This window comes from Dendrobates tinctorius, unplaced genomic scaffold (assembly GCF_039654945.1).
Source record: "Dendrobates tinctorius isolate UK_male_01 unplaced genomic scaffold, ASM3965494v1 ptg000120l, whole genome shotgun sequence".
NCBI classification, from domain to species: Eukaryota; Metazoa; Chordata; class Amphibia; order Anura; family Dendrobatidae; genus Dendrobates; species Dendrobates tinctorius.
Genome location: NW_027361788.1, coordinates 32,840,600 through 32,853,889, shown reverse-complemented (window position 1 = coordinate 32,853,889; position 13,290 = coordinate 32,840,600). Strand labels below are relative to the sequence as shown.

Below are 13,290 nucleotides of genomic sequence, written 5' to 3'. Positions count from 1 at the left end.
TACTAACCACTTTGTCCTTTCTCGTTTCAGGGAACAGAATTGTGAATCGGTGGCGGTCTGTGAGGGATCGTTTCAAGAAGGAGTTCAATAAAGAGATGCGGGCCCCGAGTGGATCTGGAGGACGCAGGAGCAAGTACAAGTACGCAGAAGCCCTGTCGTTCCTCCGGGAAACAATGGTCACTAGAAGGTAAATATTACACACCACATGTGAAAAAAAATGTTAGATGTAAATTTTTTTTTTCAGCCAGGGCCATACCATGTCAGTATTTTAATTGTTTTTTTTTTTCTCTTTATTCCACAGCACGGTGAGCAGCACTCGGGAGCCTGCACGATTGGACCCTTCTGAGGCGATCCCTGAGGAGACCGGCACCGAGGGACACTTCGACCGCCCCAGTACATCTGCACCTTCCCAGCCTTCCCACACATTCGACCCATCTGTCCCATCCACCAGCACAGGAGCATCGTGGCCGCCTACATTACATGAAGCTGCTGGTGAGGAGATCGCTTTCCCTTTACCCCACCCTTCTGCCCCTGCCACCTCTAGTACACCTGCGGGTACTGGGCGGCAGCGGCAGAGGGGTCAGGAAAAGACTTATGCGCCAGAGTTCTTGCATCTGAATGCATCTTTCCAGAACTGTCTAAAAGTCTTGTCAGAGCAAATCTCCGCAGGCTATCAGCAGATCAACTCCAGCATTCTGGAGGTGAAGACACTTCTGCAAACCATGCATTCAGAAGCAAGATCTTCGCCAAACCACACCTTTTTCAGGTCTGTTGTGGAGCGCATGGAAACGCTCTCTCCTGCCCAGCAGATGCATGTAATGCATTCATGCCATGCTGCTCTCCAGCAAGTTACCTCCCAACCTCCTCCTCCCACCACAGTAGTTCCTCCACCTGCACCCCCTCCAGCCACTTTCCATCCTCCCCCTCCTATTACATCTACACCCCCTCCAGCCACTTTCCATCCTCCCCCTCCTATTACATCTACACCCCCTCCAGCCACTTTCCATCCTCCCCCTCCTATTACATCTACACCCCCTCCAGCCACTTTCCATCCTCCCCCTCCTATTACATACCATCCACCTCCCCAGCACCAGCAACCTCCCCAGCACCAGCAACCTCCCCAGCACCAGCAACCTCCCCAGCACCAGCAACCTCCCCAGCACCAGCAACCTCCCCAGCACCAGCAACCTCCCCAGCACCAGCAACCTCCCCAGCACCTGCAAACTCCCCAGTACCTGCAAACTCCCCACTTCCAGCAACCTGCCCCATACCAGACATCTCCCCACTTCCAGCAACCTGCCCCGTACCAAACTCCTTCCCCATACAACTTGCCATCAACATCATCTGCTCCTACAGTCCCTGCCCAACCCTCCACTCCACCACCCACCACCTCTTCTGCTTCCCACATGTCCACCCATTCTGTAGTTTTTTCCACACCTTCACCTCTAACTGTTCCTTCCCCACCACGATCCCAGTCCTCTCTCCACACTCCCTGTGTCGAAGTGTCCCGCAGCCCCTACAGCAGTATTTCCACCACACACTACACAGATTTATAATGTGTGTATTTAAATAAAAATGACCAGTTTTATGGTTTCAGTTTTATAGTTTCAAACAAGTTTATTAAAATTTTACAAAAGTTTACTAAAAAAAACATTTTTCAATAAAAGTTACATTATTTTACACTGGTTGTCTGTCATTTCTTTCTGCGGCGAAAAAGGTTAAATACAGGGTATTTAAAAGGTGAAATGGTATTCAAAACTAGGTATATAACTGTGGGTAAATTTTAGCTTTTTGCCACAGTTGTGTTCCTGGTTGTGTTTGAAGCAAAGTATTTCACCTAAAAAGTTGTGTTTATTGTTGGTGATTTCCTAACAATGTACACAACTTTTGTTAAAAGGTGAAATACTTTGCATAAAACACAACCAGGTACACACCTGTGGCCTAAAGCTAAAAATAGAGACCATGACAAGATAGCCAACTTTGGTTGGCAAAGGTATATACTGTTGGTACAGAAGGTACACAAGTTTGGTTGGGCACAAATCTTTCACACTCTGTCATCCTGCCAGTGTACTCTGCCTTGAGGTGACAAAGTATAGTGCAAAATTGTCCCTCATTACTGAAACCGTCACAGAACTTCTAGTGGTAATGTCATGGTAATCTTGCAAGGTGGTTTCTTCAGAGGTGTCCTCAATGGAAATGGGTTCCTTGCAGATAACAAAATTGTGGAGTACCACGCAAGCTTTGATCACCTCGTCCACAGTTTCTGTCTTGAGGTTGATCGCAGTCAATAGGACCCGCCATTTGGCTGTCAGAATACCAAAGGTACATTCAACCATTCTTCTTGCTCTTGTGAGGCGGTAATTAAAAATGCGTTTTGGTCTTGTCAATCCTCTGCTAGAGTACGGTTTCAAAAGGTGTTCTGACAGCTGGAAGGCTTCATCCCCTACACAGACAAATGGCATAGGTGGACCAGATGTTTGCGGCAGCGGTCTAGGTGGTGGGAACTGGAAGGTGTTTCCATACAGTTTACGCCCCATGGCAGACAGTTTGAAAACTTGAGAGTCATTGGAGCGGCCATAGGCCCCAATATCAACCGCAATAAATTTGTATTCCGCGTCAGCGATGGCCATGAGGACAATTGAAAAATATTTCTTGTAATTGAAATATTCCGATCCCGATCCGGCTGGCTTTACAATGCGGATATGTTTCCCGTCCACAGCGCCCAAGCAGTTGGGAAACTGACATATCTGTAGAAACTTTTCTGAAATTTCAATCCACCTCTCTGTTGTGGGCTCTGGTAAAAACTCTTCAGCTAAGGAGTCCCACAGTGCACGGCATGTGTACTTCACAATTCCAGATATGGTGGAAATCCCGAGTCTGTACTGGAAATGCAGTGACGAAAGGGATTCTCCAGTTGCAAGAAATCTGTGGGGAATTAAAAAACAATAAATTAGTTTTAAATCACAGCATTACATACCAAAACTGACCTATAACACTTGGAGATACAAACTACCACCAACAAGATTGCAGTGAAAGTGTGCTCTGATGCGAACATATCCAATAAATGTGGCTTACCTTAAAGTCACCATCAGACGCTCTGCGGGTGAAACAGAGAAGCGGCAATAGGTGTCCGCTTTTCTTATGAGGTGTGCAATGCGCTCCACCAAGTAATCAAAATTCTCCATTTTCATCCGCACATATCCAAAAAATGTATCCGGGTTTCGTCGAAGGTCCATGCAGAGTGTAGAATAGACCCCACGCGTCATTCTCTTGGCTGTGATGGGGTGGATCCACAAACGTCGTCTACGATGCCTGATGCGCTGCTGTCTCGCTCTCTCCTTCTCCAGAACAATCACCCTCAAATGATTCGCCTCCGCTATAAAATCCGCCAAATTCTTCAAAATATTTCCAATCACAACATCCATCTTCGCCAGTAACTTGCTCTTCTCTCCAACCTGCACTTTCTCCTCTACAACCTGTCAAAGAAGGGCTGTAGGAACATGCTATATATAGTTTTCCAGTAGCCAATCCCGTTCGGAAGGCCACAAGGGTCAATTTTAAAAACCGGATCCGGCGTAATCCGTCGAAAAACGGATAGAAAAACGGATGAACCGGATGAGACGGATCCGGTTTTGTCTGTCAAAAAAAAGACGGATCCGGCAGAAAACCGGATCCGTCACATCCGGTTTTACGAAACATTTGCCGGATCCGGCGTTCCGGCATGACGCCGGATCGCGCCTGACGCCGAAAACCTGATGTGTGAAAGTAGCCTAAGTGTGAGGAGGAGGAAGAGCAAGCAGACAAGAAAATGAAAGTGAAACTTTGAGCACAATACTGCAGCATAGCCACAGACAGACAAGTCTGGATCTGTTTGTGTGTACGATCTGAGGTTTATTACATTCTTTCCTTATAATGGCAGCAGGCCGTAAAAGAGACCCAGTTTGGGAATATTTTAATGAAGCTCCTTCGCCTATCGGTAAGGCAGGCATGCGTGCAAAATGCAAACGATGCAACAAAGAGATGCAAGGCCTGGTGGCGCGAATGAGGCAACATCATGAGAAGTGCGGTGATGAAGATGACCAAAGAAACACTTCTGAACAGGCAGGATCTTCAGGTTGTTAAACATTTTTATTGAATCCTATTTCTAAAGACTAAACTGTCATGTGTGAGAAAAATTATATTTCTTATTATTACTGCATGTTACTGTCATTTGGTACAGTTATGAAGAAAAACAAATATTCCTTTTGGGACAGGGGCAGTGATGTGTTGTGTACAATAAGCAGAAATTGTATAAACAATAAAATAACAGCATTGACTTTTTTTGTTTAAGGGAATTCATGGATTCTGGAAACTATCCACCTCCAAGATCACCATCATCCTGTTCTACAGTTTCAGAGTTATTCATCCAGGATAGTGCTTCATTAGCAGCAGCAGCATCATCATCAGACACCCACAGCCACATATCACCATCACCCAAAAGGAAGAAAAACCTTTACCTCCTGGAACCACCATAGATAGGTTTGTGATAAGAACTAGCAGATTAGAAAAAGAGTTGATTGATGAAAAAATTGCCCAGTTTATTTATGCAACGAACTCTTCTTTCCGTCTGACTGAGAACCCACATTTCATTAATATGGTTCAGTCACTGAGACCAGGATACAGTCCACCCAGCAGAGCTGATGTTGCAGGGAAACTGCTGGATCAAGTGTATGACAGAGAAATGGAGCAATGTGCAACAGCTCTGGAGGGTAAAATTGTTAACCTAAGTATTGATGGGTGGAGTAATGTCCACAATGATCCTATTGTATGTGCTTGTATAACAACAGAAGAAGGTAAAGTCTTCCTTGCACAAACAACTGATACGTCAGGAAATGCACACACAGCAGAATACTTACAAGAAGTGGCAGTAAAAGCTATAACGACATGTGAACAAAAATTCAAATGTCTAGTACGCAGTTTGTAACTAGGAGGATAGCGTGCACTCAAGTCCAATGGCGAGGTGCAGGTGTAACGGACCAGTAGGTCCTATTACTAATAATAGTCAAATTCACCGCACACTCAGAGGGATTTATGCAAATAAGTGCTTATTTTATTATATACAAAACATGTGGGAGCCAAACAAGAATATATAGCACGAAGTAGAAGCGATATAATAACACGACGTTTCGGCTCAGTCCGAGCCTTTATCACTTTTATCGCTGAATTGAAAGTCGGATCTTTGAATAAAGAGGAATAGAACTCCCAAGAGAATAGCCCAAGAAAGATGGCTGTTGATAGGGTGCTATACAGCGGCGCTCCCACGCCTAGCTGCAGCTAGGCGTGGGAGCGCCGCTGTATAGCACCCTATCAACAGCCATCTTTCTTGGGCTATTCTCTTGGGAGTTCTATTCCTCTTTATTCAAAGATCCGACTTTCAATTCAGCGATAAAAGTGATAAAGGCTCGGACTGAGCCGAAACGTCGTGTTATTATATCGCTTCTACTTCGTGCTATATATTCTTGTTTGGCTCCCACATGTTTTGTATATAATAAAATAAGCACTTATTTGCATAAATCCCTCTGAGTGTGCGGTGAATTTGACTATTATTAGTACGCAGTTTGGTCACTGACAATGCTGCAAACGTATCCAAGATAAGAGATTTAGAAGAGCAGGGAGGGAATACAAAGCTGCTAATAACATATGGTTGCAGTGCTCATTTGCTGCACCTCTTAGCCAAAGACTTAAGTGTTCCAGAAATAAAGGCTAATGTTGTTGAAATTGCTAAATACTTCCGTAATAATCGTTTTGCTGCAGCAGCTCTGAAAAGGATGGGTGGAACCAAGCTAACGCTCCCACAAGATGTTAGATGGAACTCTGTGGTGGACTGTTTTGAGCAGTATATCAAAAACTGGCCTATTCTGATGACACTTTGTGAAGAAAATCGAGATAAAATAGATGGCACTGTGACGGCCAAAATCCTCAACATTGGGCTTAAGAGAAATGTTGAACATATGCTGAGCTTCCTGAAACCCATCTCTCAAGCTTTAAACAAAATACAGAAAAATAGCTGTTTTATTGCGGATGCTGTTGAAATTTAGAAGGAACTGAGTGAACACTTAAAAACAGAACTACACATGGACAGAATTAAATTACAAGCAGTAAACAAACGAATGGGACAAGCACTGACTCCAGCTCATTTTTTTGGCAAATATTGTCAATATCCAATATCAGGGTCAAAACCTAAGTGCTGAGGAAGAGGAGTTAGCTATGACATGGGTATCCAGCAATCATCCATCTTTAATGCCAACTATAATAAACTTCAGAGCTAAGGGGGAACCATTCCAGAAATATATGTTTGCTGAAGATATTTTAAGGAAGGTCACACCAGTAAATTGGTGGAAGTCACTTAAGCGCTTGGATTTAGAGACTGTTCAAGTAATGATTTCACTTTTAACAGCAGTAGCTTCTTCTGCAGGCGTTGAAAGAATATTCTCTTCCTTTGGACTCATTCATTCTAAATTGAGAAATCGGTTGGGACCCAATAAAGCAGGAAAGCTTGTTTTTCTTTTCCAGATTATGAATAGGAACAAAGAAGAAGATGATGATGAAGATGACGACAAGTGAGCTACAGAGGACAGCAGGGACAGTAGTATTTAAGTTTTTCATGTGTCGGCTGGGCTGACAGTCTAAGTTTCTTAAAATATATATATATTTTGTTTAGCCAAATTAGTTAACAAACATAGATGTTTGTTTAAGCAAATAACTTATGCTGTAATGTTGTTATAGTTTCAGTTGAATAAATCTATTTAAATTGTTATTAAGGTCAGGATTATTTTTCTCCTTCCTAAGTACAACAGAACAGTGGTGTCCAAATATGAATGATTAACCCATTAAACTGGGGAGAAAAAAGTAATATAAAAAGTGATTCTAAAAATCTTCATCTACTTGCATGTTAAAGTAGCAAGAACTAGTTTAGGTAGAAACTTTGATTTAAATCACTGATTTAAATCAAGCCTTACTGACTAGTGATTTAAATCATGATTTAAAAAAGTTAGATTTAAATCAAATCCACCCTGCTGTACAGTAGCATGATGCGGTGTCTACAACCCACGAAAGTTGCTCAGGTAGTGTACTTCATCCTGGATGACACATCAATGCGAGCTGTGGCAAGAATGGTAGCTGTGTCTGTCAGCACAGTGTCCAGGCATGGAGGAGATACCAGGAGACAGGCCAGTACACCAGGAGACCTAGAGTGGGCCATAGGAGAGCAACAACCCAGCAGCAGGACCGTTACCTCCTCCTTTGTGCAAGGAGGAGCAGTGCAAGAGCCCTGCAACATGACCTCAAACAGGCCACTAAAATCCATGTGTCTGTTCAAACTGTCAGAAACAGACTCTACGAGGGTGGTATGACAGCCTGACGGCCACAAGTGGGTGTTGTGCTTACAGTCCAACACAGTGTAGGGCGATTGGCATTTGAACACAAAGAATGTCAAATTTGACACCGACACCGCGCTCTTCACTGATGGGAGCAGGTTCACACTTAGACAACGTGACAGTGAGTCTGGAGACGCCGTGGAGAACGTTATGCGGTTTGCAACATCCTCCAGTATGACCAGTTTGGCAGTGGGTCAGTAATGGTGTGAGGGTGCATTTCTTTGGAGGACCGCACAGCCCTCTATGTGCTAGCCAGAGGTAGCCTGACTGCCATTAAGTACTGAGAAGAGATCCTCAGACACATTGTGAGATCACATGCATGTAAAGTGGGCTCTGGGTTATTCTGAAGCATGAGAATGTTAGGCCTCATGTGGCTGAAGTGTGCCAGCAGTTCCTGCATTATGAAGGCATTGATGCTAAGGACTGGCCTGTCCATTCCCCAGACCCGAATCCAATTGAGCACATCTGGGACATCATGTCTCGTTCCATCCACCAACGGCACGTTGCAGCACAGACTGTCCAGGAGTTGGTCGATGCTTTAATTCAGGTCTGGGAGGAGGATCCCTCAGGAGAACATCCGCCTGTTCATCAGGAGCATGCCGAAGCTTTGCACGGAGGTCATACAGGCACGTGGAGGCCACACACACACTATTGAGCATAATTTTCTTGACTTGAGGCATTTCCAATGAAGTTAGATCAGCCTGTAATTTGATTTTCCACTTTGATTTTGAGCATCATTCCAAATCCAGACATCCATGAGATATTTATTTTGATTTACATTGATCGTTTTTATGTTTTATTGTTTGCAACACATTCCACTAATCAAATTCACGGACAGCCTAAAATTTTTATGGACATTTAAAACCCCCTTTGCTCTCCGACAAAGAAAGGAATCTCAGAGGATGAAAATCATACCTGACCGATATAATGCTCCTTACAGTATAATGTGCCCCATATAGTATAGTGGTCCCATATAATGCTCCATACAATAGGCCCCATATATTAATCCATACCGTATAGTAGTTCCATACACTATAATGAACCCCAGATATTGCTCCATACAATACAATATGCCCCATATATTTTTCCATATAGTGGTTCCAAACAGTGTAATGTTCCCCATATAATGCTCCGCACAGAATAATGGGACTCATATATGGTTCCATACTGTATAATAGACCCTATATAATGCTCTGTACAGAATGGGCCTTATATATTGCTCCACACAGTACAATGGGCCCCATATATTACTCCAAACAGTATAGCAATTACACACAGTATATAGGCCCCATATATTGCTCAATTTATTGTACTCATTTTTATAGGGTCATTAATTCCACAGCTCTTTAAAAACATTATTGGAACAGTACCCGATGGGACTCACAATCTACATTCCCCCTATCAATGTCTTTGGAATGTGGGAGGAAACCCTGAGGAAGCCCACGCAAACACGGGGAGAACGTACAAACTCCTTGCAGATGTTGTCCTTGGTGGGATTTGAACCCAATCTAATATGTAAAGCTCAAAGTGAGTGAGTGTCTGCGATAGGCATCCGCACCGTCGCAGCAACAGCCACAAAATTTGGTATAGTCACACGTCTGGACCCCGAGAGCGTTCTAAGCTATGTTGTGAGGCAAAATTTTAACCCCGCACGTTCCAATTCACCAAACAATTTTGCCCCTATCTACATAATGGGGAAAAAGTTTGTGCGTGTCAAGCCCCGCCCCTCATTATGTCGCCATAATGGTTGCCATGGAGACGCTGATGTCATCATAGGTTGCAAGCCCCGCCGCTCATTATGATGTCATAATGGTTGACCATGGGATGGAGGATGTGTGATGGGTATAAGGGCACGGGCTTATGGGATGGAGAATATGTGTGATAGGTATATGGGCACGGGACTATGGGTTGGAGGATGTGTGATGGGTATATGGGCACTGGACTATGGGATGGAGGATATGTATGACGGGTATATGGGCACTGGACTATGGGATGGAGGATATGTATGACGGGTATATGGGTACGGGACTATGGGATGGAGGATATGTATGACAGGTATATGGGTACGGGACTATGGGATGGAGGATATGTATGCTGGGTATATGGGCAAGGGACTATGGGATGGAGGATATGTATGATGGGTATATGGGCATGGGACTATGAGATGAAGGATGTGTGATGGGTATATGGGCACTCGATTATGGGATGGCGAATATGCATGATGGGTATATGGGCACAGGACTATGGGATGGAGGATATGTATGATGGGTATATGGGCACGGGACTATGGGATGGAGGATATGTATGATGGGTATATGGGCACAGGACTATGGGATGGAGGATATGTATGATGGGTATATGGGCATGGGACTATGAGATGAAGGATGTGTGATGGGTATATGGGCACTCGATTATGGGATGGCGAATATGTATGATGGGTATATGGGCACTGGACTATGGGATGAGGATATGTGTGATGGGTATATGGGCACGGGACTATGGGATGGCGGATATGTATGATGGGTATATGGGCATGGGACTATGGGATGGAGGATATGTGTGATGGGTATATGGGCACGGGACTATGGGATGGCGGATATGTATGATGGGTATATGGGCACGGGACTATGGGATGGAGGATATGTATGATGGGTATATGGGCACGGGACTATGGGATGGCGGATATGTATGATGGGTATATGGGCATGGGACTATGGGATGGAGGATAGTTTGTTATAACTAAGCACAGTTAGTTACTATGCCCGGGCTGCGCCGGGCTCTTCAGCTAGTACAGTATAATGGTCCCCATGTAATGCTCCGTACAGAAAAATGGGCCATATTGTTCCATACAGTATAGTGGTGCCCATATAATGCTACATTCATTTAAAAAAACAAAAAAAAGGATCAAATACTCACCTCTCCTGCCTGTTCCCTGCTGCAAGTACTCCAGCGTCCACTGCTCCGGTCAGGTCTCCTCAGCGCCTTGACTCTCTGACGTGTGCAGTTGGCTCACTGTAGTCACGTCAGCGTGATCTCTGCACAGAGAATCAACGACGCTTAGCAGACCGGAGAGCTGAGCACCGGCAGCGGGGCCAGGAATGGGCAGGAGGTGAGTACTTGAAGCAATTAAAATGGCTGGCATCGGACCCTCCCTGACCATCTGTTGTACACTGAATCCCTCCAGGCTGCCATGACTCTTTTTCTGGGACAGGTCCTGTTTGTACTGTGCATGGCAGCCTTTTTAGCGCATGCGCAGTACAAACTTCGGGGATGGGCGGAATTCACAGATGGCAGAGAAAAGTATCGAGTTTTTACGGACGGTTGGCAACTATGACCTAGAGAATCAGGTTGCCAGGACATTTTTCCTTGACAATGAGCACTAAGTACCGAACCACCCACCAAGAAAAAAAAAACTAAACAATACAGGAATAGGTGCATTTTCCACCATTTTACCCATTTGGAATTATTTTCTCATTTTTCCAGTACATTATATTTTGTGATTCAAAACTAAAAGAAAGCGCAAGAATTAAAATTTGCCTGGTCGGATAAAGGGTAATCAAGACCACTACGTCCTGTGAGTGAACAGAATGGCTATGTGCGCACGTTGCGTAGTTGCTTGCAGGTTTCTGCATCTCTTGGCAGCAAAAACGCTACAGACAAATACGCTGCGTTTTTTTTTTCCTGTGCATTCAATGGGTCAAAAACGCAGGCAAAAATGCAAAAAGAATTGACATGCTGCAGAAAAAAAAAAAAAAAGCACCGCAAATACGGACGGAAATTTACTGATCATGTGCACAACACTTCAGGATCGTCATTGAATTACCTTGCATAAGGATTCCATTGCGTTTCTGGACCATTTACGCCCGGGGAAAAAGCGCATCAAATCTGCAACGTGCGCACATAGCCAAATAGTCTTCAGCTACGTTCCCACGACGCGCGTCTGACGTTGCAGAATTTCTGCACCTATTATTTACATTAGGTTACTTGCGATTCTGTGTGCGGTTTACTAACATGAACACAGGCAGGAGACTTCTATATGTCACATCCACTTTGCCGGAACTGGAAGAGGTGACGTTATTAATGCAGTAAAAATACACAACCGATACCTCATGGTGGGAGCGTGGCCTGAGGCGCTGCGCACATCTGAGCCTTTTCTCTGAAGTCCTTAGCTGATACACTGTAGCAAACCATCAGCACAGTACCGCTATGTGCTGCACCAGGAGCCATTAGTGGGTACATGAGCTCAGGCCCCTTTTCCCAATAGGAGGGTCAGATATGGTGCCCACATGGTGCCACGGTCACACCACTGGCATGGTGCCCTGGTTTGGGGCGGACTTACCCCATAACCTTACACTGCAGCAGGCCACATACTGCAGGACTACAACTCCCAGCAGGGATGTAACCCATCACTACTCCCACCTAACCTGTGCTATTAAAGGGCTTGTCCACCTGGCAGCACTCCACCAGCCGCCCGCAGTAGAACTTTGGGGAGGACAGGTAGCCTGTAAGAGCGGAGGCGGCTGCTATAGCGAGACCCGTGGTGATGGGCTCCAGGGACACGGCGACATGGAGGAGCGGAGACGCCAGCAGCAAGAAGAGGAGCCACGTGCCGGGACGAGACCTCCTAACAGCAGCCATTACATCCGACTAGTGATGTGTCGTTCATGAACGATCAGATTCAAAGAGCCGGCTCTGCACTGTGAACGAGCCGGTTCTTTTTTTTTTTTTCTTTTTCTGGCGCCAGGCAGTGGCAGAGATTTATCTGGGAGGAGGCGGAGCTGTCAGGAGACAGAGAGAAATGTGTGCTGTCTGTGCTGGAGTGAGTGGAAATATTAAGGCTATGTGCACACGCTAGCGTTTTTAAATGCTCAGGAAAAGGATCCTCTTTCCAGAAATTGCGCGTCTTTTGCGCAATTTTTGACGCGATTTTGACGCGTTTTTTGACACGCGATTTCTGGGATCATTGGGGATGGCTAAGGCCATGTGCACACGATGCAGATTTGCAGCGTTTCCGCAGCGGATTTTACCGCGCAGAAACGCTGCATATCCGCATTGTGATGTACAGTACCTTTAAAATGAATGGGAAAAAAAAAAACGCTGTGCAGACGCTGCAGATTTTTCCACGCGGTTTTCCTGCGGTACAAAATCCGCAGCATGTTACTTCTTTTGTGCGGTTTTCTATCTCCCCTGTCACCAAATCCGCAGGGGGAAAACCGCGATGGAAAACCGCACAAAAACCGCATGAAAACTGCGTGAAAAATGGAAGAAATCCGCAGGAAAAATGCAGGTAATTTGACCTGCGGTTTTCTTCCATTCTGCACGGAAAAATCCACAGGGCTCAAAACTCCGTCTCCACTCAGCCTAAAAACGCTCAGCAATGAGGAAATTAATGAGCATGCTGCGTTTTTAGCCGCTAAGCGATTCCTGAGCGGTTAAAAACGCATGCATTGGCACAGAAAGCAAAAAACGCATGCTAATTAATTTGATGCATCTTTTAAGCGTTTCTGCAGCGTCTGAGCCGGCTCAAACGCTGCGGAAACGCTTAAAAAAACGCATCGTGTGCACACAGCCTTAAAGTGATACACTCCTCCTAGCTTCAGACATGCATGCATGGCATACTGTATATGGCATGTGACTGTAGAGGGGTTAAACTCAAGTGACAGCAAATTGGTCTCATGTAGACTCTCACATATACTTTAGTATAGCATACTATTAGTTAAAGTCAGCCGACTCAGCATCAGCAGCAGTGCAGCACTGAGTAAGGGTGGTTTCACATTAGCGCTTTTTAAGCGCACGCACGGCCGGGGGTAGCTCCGCCCCCGAACCGGCTCTCTGCCCGGCATGCCCGCCCCTTGCTTGTAGCGCCGCCTCCTAG

General features: G+C 45.2%; 1 protein-coding gene across 1 annotated transcript in view; it reads right to left on the bottom strand.

Moving 5' to 3' along the window:
- LOC141046589 (torsin-1B-like) overlaps window positions 1-12,068 on the bottom strand; it is a 30,139-nt gene extending 18,071 nt beyond the window's left edge. Inside the window, exon 1 of the mRNA XM_073541068.1 lies at window positions 11,840-12,068. Within this exon, the coding sequence (XP_073397169.1) occupies window positions 11,840-12,053 (214 nt within the window). The 5' untranslated portion in view covers window positions 12,054-12,068. The remainder of the gene's footprint in view (window positions 1-11,839) is intronic.
- Window positions 12,069-13,290: the final 1,222 nt, after the last annotated feature.